Source organism: Rattus norvegicus, chromosome 14 (assembly GCF_036323735.1).
Source record: "Rattus norvegicus strain BN/NHsdMcwi chromosome 14, GRCr8, whole genome shotgun sequence".
NCBI classification, from domain to species: Eukaryota; Metazoa; Chordata; class Mammalia; order Rodentia; family Muridae; genus Rattus; species Rattus norvegicus.
The window spans coordinates 15,419,037-15,432,840 of record NC_086032.1 but is presented as its reverse complement, the minus strand read 5'-3'; the positions used below and the strand labels follow the sequence as shown (position 1 = coordinate 15,432,840).

General features: G+C 46.9%; 1 protein-coding gene across 2 annotated transcripts in view; it reads left to right on the top strand.

Moving 5' to 3' along the window:
- Window positions 1-13,804, top strand: part of Shroom3 (shroom family member 3) — a 297,390-nt gene that overhangs the window by 248,318 nt on the left and 35,268 nt on the right. For both annotated transcript variants that reach the window (NM_001100889.1, XM_006250723.5), the window contains exon 3: window positions 3,131-3,262. In NM_001100889.1, the coding sequence (NP_001094359.1) occupies window positions 3,131-3,262 (132 nt within the window). The remainder of the gene's footprint in view (window positions 1-3,130; window positions 3,263-13,804) is intronic.

Here is a 13,804-nt window from a genome sequence, read left to right as displayed (position 1 = left end):
GCCTGGCTGTGGTTGTTTTTCTCCAATAACGGAGGGCAGTAAGGTCTAGGGGAGGCCTGGAAAGGAAAAGTCCAGTCTTCTGCCGTAGACGGGATGATGCCAGGGGGTGGTCCTGAAGGGCTCTTTCTTCGTTTTGCTTTACCTCTTTGACATTACGTTTACTCGCGTGGGAGAGAACATAGAACGCTTTGCAGGAGCTGTCCTCCTCCTAACCATCTATGTCCCGGGAGTGGGACTCGGGTCACCAGGTAGGTTCTTCTCCATCCTGCTGGCTGTCAGAGCGTGCTCTCTACATTCATAAAATCTCAGCGTTAGGGTGTTGAATGGGGAGATTCCTTCAAGTCTACTTTGCACCTCCACGGAAGCCAAATGTCTGTCGGATCAGAGCTCCTAGGGGTGGTGTGAGAATTTCCAAGTGAGGAGTTGCATGAATGTTGTAAAAGGTTGCAGCCTGTTTGCTCTCACTGGCCAAGGCTCTTCTGTCCTCTCCGTATAAATTAGGCCCCCTTTAGTTGCAGCTACTTTGCGAGACCTCTGAAAGACGCTCTAAAATGAAGATACTGGATTAAGGCAGAAATGAAAATACAGGGTTAATGCTCCCGTCCCATGCGTGGACAATATTCCAGACAGTCTGCATATATTAGAACTCCTGGAACAACTATGACAGGTGTAATAATAATGCTAATTTACCGTGCCCTGGGCTCTGTTCTGATTATTTTACCTGTTATGGAAGCGTCTTAACGCCCACTTTATAGATGACAAAGCAGAGGTATATCGAGGGCCACGTCACCCATGGTCAGGACTCCTTCTCCAGGGCCGAGTTTTCAGCCTTTGTGCACAGTCCCTGCTCTACCTTCCTACAGCCCAAGAGCCGCAGGCCCAGTGCTACTATCAGTGTCATAAGGGACATAATCTCAGCCAAGCCCTAAACTTCACATTTAGAATTACACTGAACATACAGATGGAGGTGAGGCCGCATACATACTACCAAGTATAGTTATATCCGGTTTTTGTTACCGTCATGAAATAGCCAAGGCAGGCTGGCTTGGTGAGGATTAAAAAAAAGAGTTTCATTAAAGCCCACAGTTCTGGAGGCTGAATGTCCCAATGGGGCAGGCTTCTTGGCTTGGTCTCCGGCGAGAGCCCTCGAGGCAGTAAATATCCTGTCAGACTGCCTCGTGGCTGGGAGCACAGATCAAGAGCAAAACAGGAAGGTAGATAATGATTGGAGGGCCAAGTTCATCTGTATAACAGCGCACTATTCCAAGGGCAGGGCTGTGAACACACAAACACACGCACGCACGCACGCGCATGGTGCCACCACTTAAAGGTCCTGCTCTACTGAGTCCATGAGTCCTTGAGGCACCTTTAGGACCTATCCAGGCAATGTCTGAAAGAGAAACACTACACCTTAAGAATAGAAAATCCCGGGCTGGAGAGATGGCTCAGCGGTTAAGAGCACCCGACTGCTCTTCCAGAGGTCCTGAGTTCAATTCCCAGCAACCACATGGTGGCTCACAACCATCTGTAAAGAGATCTGATGCCCTCTTCTGGTGTGTCTGAAGACAGCTACAGTGTACTTATATATAATAAAGAAATAAATCTTTAAAAAAAAAAAATAGAAAATCCCAGCTTTGCCCATCGAGCAAGCCTCAGAGCACCTCCTCAGGACCCTTGAATAAACAGAGCTCTTTTTACTTGTCTTAGGGTTTCTGTGTTCTAAGAAATAGGAGGCCAGATGGACAGGCTTAATCTCGACAGAGGCTTGATAATCCTCCCCTCTCCGCCAAGGCATACGCAGAGGCAGAGCGGCCTCTCCGTGCCTTTCATAGGTCCAGTTGGATCTCAGAGGCTTAGAAAAACCCTTGAAAACCAACTGCAAATACCACCAGGAGGGTGACAAAACCCACTCGTGGGGGAGGGGTGGCAAGATGGCTCAGAGGGTAAAGTGCTTGCTGCGCAAGCCCAACAACTGGAGTTTGGTCCCAGGAATCCATGTAAAAGGTCAGATACAGGGGTGCACGTCTGTAACCCCATTACTCCTGTGTGACAGGAGAGTCCCCTGGGCTAGCTACCCTGGAACACACAATGGCAGAGAAGAATGACACAGCACAGAAACTGCAGCATCCAGGTAGTAGGGAAGAGGTGACTCACCAAAGCTGTCCTTTGACCACGGGTGTGCCAGGGCATGCACACACACCCTTACTCACATTTATACACCACACACAATAATACTATAAAATAAAACCTTAAGCCCACTTCAGAGCCCGAAGCAGGGCCATCGTGATAAAGGGGCAACATCGAGGGCGTTTGGAAATCCTAGACCCGAGCTCCTCCTGAGAAGTATGTTCTTTCCCATGGCAGAAGGCACTGGCGATATGGGGCTTAAAACTTTTCTCTGACTCCCTGGGAGTATGGAAGAGAGTTGTAGGGGTGGTTTTGGGGCCTGCGGGTGACAGGCTGGATCAGAATGGATGCACAAAAGGCATTCCGATATGATAGAATCCAAACAATGTGAAATAACCGAAGCCCAAGAATTACCATGGGTTCCCGTGGATTCCTCCTGAGTTGCCACCCACAGAGCTGCACAGGGGCTGTTGCTCTTGAAGACTGCACCCCTCACATCAAAGCGGAGACATAGAAACCCTGACCTGGTTTCAGGGAAACAGTGTAGCAGCTTGGATCAGTGAGTTCCATTTTCAGAATCCTAACAGTTAATGTGGCTGAGGTATGGCTCAATGGGAGAGCATTTGTCCAGTGTGCACAGAGCCCTGGCTTCCAACCTGGAGGACTGCAGTTCTGGGCCTTGTGCGTGCCAGGTGAGTGAGTGTACTACCTCGGAACTACATCCGAAGCCCTACGACCGCAAAACATTACATATACAATAAAGATACAATGTATAAAGATACATACTTAATTAGCCACAGAACCATAGGCAGTCAGGGTAGAAGACCTCTGTAGATTTGCTGTCTTTAGGACAGAGCTGGGGGGGTGTAGACTGAGTCCTGCTCAGCTCAGCTGTTTTTTCTGGCTCCAGTCCGTGTTTGTGTATTTTCCAGTGAGATTCATTTGCGCTCCCTGCTATAAACCCCCTGTCGTGCTCAGCTGTTGGTTTTCTTGTTTTTCACAGAGACGTGTGTGCAGCCCCGGGCCATGCAGATCCTGGTACCTCGAATTCCATCAGCTCAGAGCTGCTCACCTGCAGTCCCCAGCACCGGAAAGCAACATGGTCAGGAGGGGTGAAACTTCGGCTAAAGCAGAGGTAGGCGGCTTGAAGGTTAACACCGAACAGTGTGGGGAAAAAAAAGATTGGCCCACCCTCGGGAGAGGGCATTGTGGCAGAGATGGTTAAAGGCCGGTGCTGGTGGGAGAGGGAAAGGGCTCAACAAGGAGGTCACCTAAGTTAAACTTCGGAAGGATGTTGAAGTTATACCCAGTTCTTTCTCCCAGCTCCAGGCTGTCAGAAATAAGACTCAGGCTTAAAATATAAATACCTTGGCCATATAGCTAGGCTCTACTCTGACTATGTCATAACTAAAATATCCCATTTCTTTTAACCTGCATTCTGCCATATAGCTGCTTACCTGTCCTGAGGCACCATGCATCTGTCTCCTCACATCTTCCCACCTTCTCTTTCTGACCTGAGCCATAGACCATGGGCTTTTTAATTGACAATGATGCATCTATGCAATGCATGGGATATTCTTTGTATGAAGGAATCTTGTTTGTCTTAGGCTTGGTTATTGAACCCACAGCCTTGATAGATAATAGCAAGTGCTCTACCACTGAGCTATTGGGCATTACAATTTTGGATTTTACACTGGTGTAGTGGCGTATGGCTTTAATCCCAGTACTCAGAAGGCAGAGACAGCCGATCTCTAAGAGTTGAAGGCCAGTCTGGTCTATATAGCAAGTTATAGACCAGACAAGGTTACATAGAGAGACTCTTATCTTTAAAGGGAGGGACAGGGGAGGGAGAGAGTGAATAATTGGATCTGTGTCAACCTAGATTTGCATGTTTAGATTTTCCATGGATACACAAATACACATTTTGGCTTTTTCGTTGTTTTTTGTTTGTTTGTTTTTAAAGATTTATTTATTCTATGTATATGGGTACACTGTTGCTGTCTTCAGACACACCAGAAGAGGGCACCAGATCCCATTACAGATGGTTGTGAGCCACCATGTGGTTGCTGGAAATTGAACTCAGGACCTCTGGAAAAGCAGCCAGTGCTCTTAACCACTGAGCCATCTCTCCAGCCCACACATTATGTTTTATGTAATAAAGCAATACTTGTAGTTGATATTTATATTAAGATTATTACATTCCACTTTAAGAAAGATACTCAAAAGTAGTGTCAACTTGCCAGAGGGCCAGAGAAGCCAGCTGCCTGGTGAGTGGGGTAGGCTGGGTCCAGGCTGAGCTTCTCAGAACCGTCAGGCAGGCTTGCTCCTGCAACAGATGCAGGCAGAAGTCCCAAGGCCATCGCTCCCTTTGGTCACCTCGTATCTTCAAGGTGCAGAGACTCCAAAGCAAGTCCTCTGCTGGATTCTGTAGGCGAACCTTGTGGCACTGGCAGAGTCCGGGGGTCAAGAAGTTACCATTCACTGGGACAGCTGCTCTAACCCAGGAAGAAAATGATCAAGATCCTGAACCAAGACGGTGCTCACAGGACAAGGACAGGACAGATTCCAGAAGGATTAAGGAAACAGAGTTAAGAGCAGGTGTGAGTAAGGGAAAGGAGCAGGACAGTTGGCGAGCGAGTGGTTTCCAGGGACACTGCTGTGGGGCACTTAGAGGTATTGGTAGGGCTCTTGGCCAACACTGGGAGAGCAAAAGGAGCAGGGACCGCCTGCTGGCGGAGAGTAGGAATTCAGGCTGGGTGTGGTGCACATGCCTTTAAACCCAGTAGCCAGGGGGCAGAGACAGGTGGTTGTCTGTGAGTTTCATGGCCGTTGGGCTCCGTAGGAGATGGTAGAACAACCTTTGCTGCTATTCTCTGGCCTCTACATCTGCACATATGCACACACACACACACACACACACACACACACACACACACACGAAGACAACACAAGCACTCAGAACATAGCGTGTAAAGCAATCCTTAAAAAAGTTGAATGGAACAAACGAACTTAAATATATCCATAAATAAACCATTCCGAAAGCTATCCGGGGGTGCTGTCATGCCTGTAATGCCAGCTCCTGGGGAAGTCTAAAATGAGAGCCTATCTTGCTCCCAGGAGTTCAAGACCAAACTGGCAGCACAGCAAGCTCCTCTCTCACACAGGCAAGCAAGCAAATCAGTAGAAAGCCAATCAAGTTATTACGTCAGCATAATCAGCTCTGTTGTCTGCACGAAGGGAGGATGGACAGGACCAGGCAGACAGATAATTTCCTCCTTAAAAGTCATGACTTTGGGGTTGGTAAGCGCTGACTACTCTTCCAGAGATCCCGAGTTCAATTCCCAGCAAGCACATGGTCGATCATGACTATCTGTTATCTATAAGGGCATCTGTTGCCCTCTTCTGGCTTGCAGAGCACTTAACATTAATCAATCAATCAATCAATCAATCAATCAATCAAATACATGGAAGCATTAAAAAAGCCATGACCGTTAAGTTGGGTGGAGTCCATTTGGTAGGGTGAATGGACTTGTCTGGCACAATGAAGCCTAAGTTTCATCCCAGCACCATATAAACTGAGCACAGTGGTGTCTTAAATCCCAGCTCTGAGGAGGCTGAGGCAGGAGGATCAGGAGCATGCACAGCCTCACAGACAATTTGAGGCAGCCTGAGACGCAAGTAGCTCCCATCTTAAAGAAAATCAGACTCGGGTTGGGGATTTAGCTCAGTGGTAGTGCGCTTGCCTAGGAAGCGCAAGGCCCTGGGTTCGGTCCCCAGCTCTGAAAAAAAGAACCAAAAAAAAAAAAAAAAAAAAAAAGAAAATCAGACTCTCTGTGCTTGGATTTTTATATGCACGTGTTTTGCCTCCTCAACTCTAGTCATAAGACTTTGTGATCACCTACTTCCTAATTCTTTCCTATCCTCCAAGGTCACCCAACTGTGTCACTTGCTGTGAGAGAATGCATGCCAAAGCAGCTTAAGGAAGAAAAGCTTGGTTTTGGTTTTGGCTCACAGCTTGAGGGTCCAGTCCACCATGGTGGAAAGTGGCAGTGAGGGCTGCTGTAGCTGTCTATGGCAGTGGAAATGGGAGGCAGCTGTTTACAGTGCACCTGTTCACACTGCACCTGTTCACGCTGTACCCGTGCACACTGCACACTGCACCTGTTCACACTATACCTGTTCACGCTGCACCTGTTCACGCTGTACCTGTGCACACTGCACCTGTTCACACTGTTACCTGTTCACACTATACCTGTTCATGCTGCACCTGTTCACACTGCACACTGCACCTGTTCACACTGTACCTGTTCACACTGCACCTGCAGTCAGGGAGCCGAGAGAGGTCAATGCCCCAACTCAGCCCCCACCTTTTGCATTTTTAAAATCTGTCTTGAATCGTACCCAGTTTGATTAGCCCATATTCAGGGTAAGCCCACCCTTCTTAGTTGGACTTCTTTGGAACCATCCTCACAGGTATACCCAGAAGTGTGTCTCCCAGTTGATTGCAAATCCATCCAGACTGACAGAGAGAGGACTGAACTTAAAAATCGGAATGGCTCTCTTCCAGCTATACTCAGACCCTAACTCTTAATTGCTTTAGCTTTTACTTTGTTTGAAATCATGGTAGACTCATAAAATAGTACTTGTAATTTCCCCCACACCTGCTACCCAGCTTTTCCTAATGTTTGCACCTTTTATAAGCAGTAGAAGTATCAAAATAAGCAACTGGCCCTAGCAGTTAGTGATAGTACCAACGTTTGAGACTTGAGGAACAGCAGACCTTATGAAGAGGAGCCATTTTCCGTTTAGGAATCCACTTACAGTTTCCACATGTCCTGGTTGTCTTGATCTGTGACACTTTCTTAATCTCTTCTTGGGTTTTGTGACTCTGGCATTTTTATAAAAAACATTTCTCTCTTTCGGGGGAACACGCCACTGTGCTCTGAGCTTGTGTGGAGGACAGAGGACAACTTGTGGGGGTTGGCTCTCTCCTTTCACCACAGGGTCCTGAGATCAAACCCAGGTTGCCAAGGTTGGCTGCATGCTCCTGTAACCACTGTGCCATTTTGCCAGTGCAGGAGGATTGCCTGTGCACCGCGATCCGTGGTGCGAGGCTGTAGTTTTTTAGCCATTACTGAGGATTAAAGCTTAGATATCCTGCATGCTTGTCAAATGCTCTCCCCCAAAAGCTATATCCTACAGCGGTGACATTGATATTTTTCAGGCCAGTGGCCAGTTACTTTGAAGAATGCCTTTGATTTAGGGTTATCTGTTGTTTTCTCATGGTGATGTTGAGGCTGAGGCGTTTTTGACAATACCTCTCAAGTGATAGGTGTCTTTCCTGGGAGCTGCAGGGCAGCTGCAGCTGTGGCACCAGGGCCCACGTGAGGGTGACATCTCATCACAGCTGATGACAACTTTGGTGACTTGGTGATTGATAGTGAGGCTCCCACGTCTCTCCGCTGGGAGGGAGAGTAACATTGAGGCTATGTGTACTACCCTGCTTGTCTTTAGACCTTTTCTTCACTGACTTCTAAGTCTGTTGATATCGTCTCAGATAACTGGAATGTTCCAGAAGCTACTCCATATTTCTTTCATTCCTTCTACATTTACTCATTGGAATTCTTCTGTAAGGAAGCACTGTTATTTTTTCTCTCCCATCTATTTACCCAGTGATTGATTTATGTCAGCGAGGACTTCATATTTGTCTCGTCTCATGAGTAATGATCCCACCCTTCTGTTATGTCTGTTGTTGCTTAGATTGTCTCAGTCTTGGCCATTAGGCTCTGGTCGAAATCCTATTCTGAAACATAACACAGGGGTGAGGTGCCAGTATCTCATTCTTACCGGAACAGAAAGCAAATAACATCGTACTTCTCTGTGGAGTCGAGCAAGCGTCGAGGCAGGAGGTTGGTGTTGGGTACGTCCCGGAGGCCCGTACTGGAATTTTGAAGATTGGAAACGTCTAGGGTCACCTCATGGACCAAATACAAGAGGTCAGAATTCCTCCTAGCTGCTTCTTCACTTAGCAGTCCAGCCTCCCTGCCCCAGTGTGCAGCAGCAGTCACAGCCCTTTGGCAGCTGAGGCAGAATTTCGAGTTCAAGACTACCCCAGGTCACATCATGGGACCCTGTTGGAGGGACAGACAGAAGGAGAGTACTCTGCCTTGGTTGGTTTCAAGTAGGGTCTTGCTTCGTAACCTACGACTTTTGAGCCCCCTGTCTCTGCTGTGATTCCGAGTGTGAACCACCACACCAAGTGGGAGGAAGAGAGAATCCTCATGATCTGACCTGTCTTGGCTGAAACGTCTCCCTAAATAAAAATCTGTGGAGTTTTGGATCGTTGTAGTTGGTAATGAGTCGGTAATGGAGACCAGTTATGCTAGCTTATAACCGAGGATTTTCCACTCCGGTGCCTCCTTCCCGGTCCTTCTCTCAGTCGCCACCACCCTTAGAATAACTTGTCTGTGTTCAGCCAACCTCTGCTCCATGGGGTTAAATCAGGGTGAAAGGAGTCAGCTCCTCTCTTGGACTCCAGCGCCCCGCTTCTGGCAATTCCTCTCAGTAGGGGATTCTGTCCCCAGCTTCCTCCTGCTCTCTCTCCATATAATGTCTCAGAGAGGCCCGGGTGAGACTGCATAGGAGCTGAAGCTATGAGCACTCGGGGTTCAGGAACGGTGGGAGGAGGCTTCCTGCTTTTACTTTTGATGCATCCTCCAGGACAGGTTTCCCTGGCTTCCCTCCTCTTTCTGCCTAGCATTTCAAAGCGTTGTGCTGGCTTTTCTCAGGAAATGTACTGAGGGCCACCCTTTCTTCTTGGCCCATTTACATAGGTGACTGAGGGGTAGAGTCCCTCCCACTTGCTCTGAGATCAGGCGGCTCCTGTCCTTTAACTGTAAGCTCACCTGGCCGGGAAGGGAAATCGGTGGGGAGCCCCGCCTCTGTGGGTGGAGCCTAAGCCGAGGGTGACTTTGCTATCTCCCCTGCTCCTGAGTGCTGTACCAGAAAGGGGTTGCTCTATGGGATGTTTCTTTTGTTCAGGGTAAGTGCAAACTGTTGGAATGAGATTCAGAGCCTTTTATTGTAGGGCTCTAACACAAGAACCTTTCTCAGATGTCTTTTTCATAGTGTGTTCTATCTGGGTTTTTCTTTTCTTTTTTTTTTTTTTTAACTTTTGTTTTTGTTGTTCTTTGGTTGGTTGGCTGTTTGTAGGGGGTTGTTTGCTTTTGTTGTTGTTGTTTTGTTTTGTTTGTTTGTCCTTGTGTTGTTTTCCTGAGACAAGTTCTCATTGTAGCGCAGGTTGACCTGGAACTCACTGGCCTCGGACTCACCGTAATCCTCCTACTTTCTAGCTTCCCAAGAATATGTATTTTTAAAGGAAAACAAGTGACTGCACTTTAAGTTTCAGCCTAGTTAAAATGTCCTACACTGTCCAGTGTGCTGTTAATGCTTCTGTCTCAGAATTTACAGCTGTCTACACGCAGGGCTACCCAGTTTCTCGTGGCTTATCTGCCTAGTCTGTTTATCTCATTCGGATCAGCCAGAGCTCCCCGCTCCTCCTTCAGGTTTCCACTGCAGCTCCCTGTGAACTTTCAGAACTGTGCTCCCAGGAGGAAGGACTGGGCCAGACCAGTTCCAAGTCCTCCCAATGCTCCATTGACAACGTAAAGTGAGGGGAGCTTTTAAACCTCATTTTGCGTCTGCTCATCCTTTCCCTGGTGTTCTTTTTATGCAGATGAGTTTCTGGCCTGCATAGCTTTTATCTTTTCTGATCACGATTTCTGCTTATTGGAAAGTGAGGTTTTTTTTTTTTTTTTTTTAAACTTCTCCTAAGAGGGGCCTTGCTGTGTAAGTGCACAGTGACCCCTCACATCCTTCTCCCCAAGGCTGGCATTGTGTGTGCTGCCACACCTGCCTTCTTCTTCCGGGAGTCACATGTAACCCAGGCTGGCCTTGCTCTCTGTGTAGCCAGAGAATAACCATAACTCCTGCTTCTCCTGCCTCCGTCTCCCAAGGGCTAGGATTACAGTGGTGTGCCCCACGCCTGGCTGCTCAACTCCTGTGAAGACGCTCCACATGGTATAGAATTCTAGGCTGGCTACGGTTTTCTCTGAAATCTGTTTTTTTGTTTGTTTGTTTGTTTGTTTGTTTGTTTGTTTTTTGTTGTTTTTTTTTACAGTTTTTTGTTTTGTATTATGTTTTTATAGAACATACAGGATAATGGTATTAATTATTAGGACTTTGTCTGTCTTGTTTCCTTTCTTTCATCAGGGTTTCTCTGTGTAGCCCTGGCTGTCCAGGAGCTCATTTTATAGACCAGGCTGGCCTCAAAGTCACAGAGACCGGCCTGCCTCTGCCTCCTGAGTTCCGGCATTAACGATTTGCCCACCACCTCCTAGGTTTTGGGACATGCCACACATCTGTCACCATGCTTTGCTGACAGCCCTCCCTCCCACTGCCTCCTCTCTCAACAGTTTGTATCTCGCTGCTCCCTCCTGACCTACATGGCTTCTGAGGGGATGGTGTGTGTCAGTCGGTCTTACCTTCGCTCTCCCATGGGTGAAGTCTTTCCTCTAGGCCCTCTCTCAGATGTGCTAATTAAAAAAAAAAAAAAAAAACCAGATTACTCCTTTACAGTTTCTTTTTCTGCTTGTGTACATTTCAAAGTACATATAATAGACTTTAATCATATTATCTTCCATTATCCTGTATCCTTCCCTTACAGCCCCATCTACACCCACTTTCAACCTGTGTGTGTGTTTGTGTGTGTGAGTGTGTGTATGTGTGTATCTATGTGTGTGTGTGTATATGTGTGAGTGTGTGTGAATGTGTGTGTGAGAGTGTGTATGTGTGTATCTATGTATTAGTGTGTGAGTGTGTTTATGTGTGTGTATGTGTGTGTGAGTGTGTGTATATATGTGTGTGTGTGTGTGTGTGAATGTGTGTGTGTGAGAGTGTGTGTATGTGAGTATGTGTGTGTGTATGCATTTGTGGCCCACTGCATTTAACTAGGCTTGCCCACAATGAGCATGAATTTGGGATTGCCTTGGTTGACCTTTCTCCTTCTTTAATCAGTTTTCTGTAGTGCAGAGACATCTGCTTCCTTGTGGCCATTTGACCTGGTTCCATGTGTGTTCACTGAGCTCCTGGACTTGTGGTTTGTGCCCCTGTGTGTGTCTGTGGGGATTTCTCCCAGTCATAACTTCAAAGATTCCTGGAGTCAGTTCCCTTTTCTTTTTGTACTCTTAAGCTTCCTGCAGTGTGGACACTACACCTTCTGTGAACCTCTCAGGCCTTGGATGTTCTATTCTGCTTTTGGTTTTGGTGCCCTGCTCCCCGCACTCCCACCCTTTCCTCATTCCTAAATGTTAAGATGTCCTGCAGTTTGGAGGCACTCTCTTCAGCCAGGTCCAGCCTCTGTGGAAGCCACCCCTCCCCCCTTTAAATACAAGGTAAGAAGAGAGGAAGGGAGGGAGCCTCTGAGTATCTTCTCAATTATAAGGAAAAGATCCAGCCCTCCCATTTAAGCTTTGAAGTCTTCTTTGTCCATGAAAGGAAGTGTTGGCTGGGCCGGACCTCTGTTCATGACTGCTCTCTGGCACATAGAGAGCGAGGCCACTTCCTTTCCCTTCACAGACTTTTCAGTCCTGCTTCTACCCTTCTACAGTCGGGATTGTAAAATTCTGTCAGTTACACTTGGTGTGGTGCCTGCCTCCGGGGTGCTGCCGCGCCAAAGAACAGGTGAATGGAGCTGTCCTAGGGCACCGACTTGCATATTGATTTTCGTCATGATTGTTATGTTACCGTGCCACATAAATGGTAAGAGAAACTCTGAAGTGTGCACATTCAGAAATGTCCTTGATGCCAGAGACCACAGGGCTGGTTTTTCAGGTCTTATCTGGCATACTGTCCTCTGAAAGTGACCGAGAGATCACTCTTATACTCCTGATGGCAGGTCCTGTGTGTTAGCCAGCTGTGGTGGTGAAACTCCCTCCCTGGTGTAAAACTGAGTGTGAAACATTGGTAGGTAGGGAAGGAGTGGGAGCTGGTGTTCTGGAAGTTTCCTATATTTTGGCTGCCCTGCCCTCAGACCTAGACTGTTCTTTTTATTGGGGTTCCAGTTATGTTAAAATTCATTTTAATGAACAGGTGTTTTTTTTTTTAAGTATGATTTTTTTAAAGAATAGATTTCTCTTAACCATTTTTAAAGTGGCATTTACCTTCTTTATTATCTCTTCAGTTTCTTATTTGTATTCTCTGCTTACAATGGGGAGAGAAATAATATAATGAAGAGAAAACCTCAGTGCCATACACAGTGCATCAGATTTACTCCAAAAGGAATCCCGCTTCTTTGGTGTTAAGAATTTGGTATCACTTTTATTTAATTGAGCAATGTGTTCTCTCTCTCTCTCTCTCTCTCTCTCTCTCTCTCTCTCTCACACACACACACACACACACACACACACACACACACACACACACACAAATGCAATGGAACATATAAAAAGCAGTGTATAACATTAGTTAGCTTGAATTTGAAATAGTTTGGCTGCTGTTTGTGCCCTCCCAAGCTTCCGAACTGACAAGTCTCTGGGTTTCCATCCATGCCTACAGAGGGGGTGCCCTGGCCCAGCCTGGCCTGGCCACAGTGGAGCACCTGCAGGGTGGAGGGTAATAACCCAGTCTTCCTGTGTCCCTGCTGCTCCTGCTTTGACACTTCCCAGGTGTCCTCTGGGAAGGACTCTGGAGAAGCCAGAGGGAACCAAGACTCTTTCTCATTCTTTCCCACTCTCCGAGCCTCCCTGAATCCATAAGAATTTGCTTGTGATGTCTATGTATGACTGCCTGACGGATTGCAGTCTCGTGTGAAGTGTTTTTTTTTTTTTCTTTTTCCTGTCAAAGCTCTTGTATAGTGGGGAAGAAAATCCTGAAGTCAATACCTCCTATGCCTGAAAAAGTCCCTAAAAAACAGTCCTCTTTTCTTTCCTCTGCAGAGAAAACAGGGCCTTAGTCAGGGTTCCCAGTGAGTTGGAGAGGTGGTAAAGCTTACACCGCTTCACTTGCTCTACCCCATTGCAGTTGTCTTTGAAGGACAAGGAATGGCATAGGTGAATGAATGCTACTGCAGATTATAGATGTTTCAGTTGCTCAGGTGTGTGTGTGTGTGTGTGTGTGTGTGTGTGTGTGTGTGTGTGTGTGTGTGTGTGTGTATTGGGAAAAGCAGGATTGACATTGAGAGAAAGAGTATTTTGGCACCACTTACTATTGACTAAGTTTAAAAAAAAAAAACCCATTGCTAATCCCTCTGTTTAATTATACTGTTTTCATGTGTTAGTCTATCGGCATGCCTCAGAGTAGAGGGTGAGGAGAAATAAACTTCACGTAGGGAGAAGATGTGTAGTCAACTGTGGGTCAGTGTGGTGAAACCCAGTGCAAGGAAAGGGGATTACCTTTTCTCCTAATTTGTGGGTTTAGCCATCTATCTGTCCATCTGTTAGCTGGCTTCACTCTCATGATTCATTCAGTCAGCAAAGCCAAAAAGTCCCCCGTATACTTTGTGAGTATGTGACATTTAAAAAGAATGTTCCCTTCCAGAAAGGACTGTATGGACCTCTGGGGTCGGAGCACCCGATAACTACCTTTCTTACCACCATTTTATCCACCATTTTATCCCTTC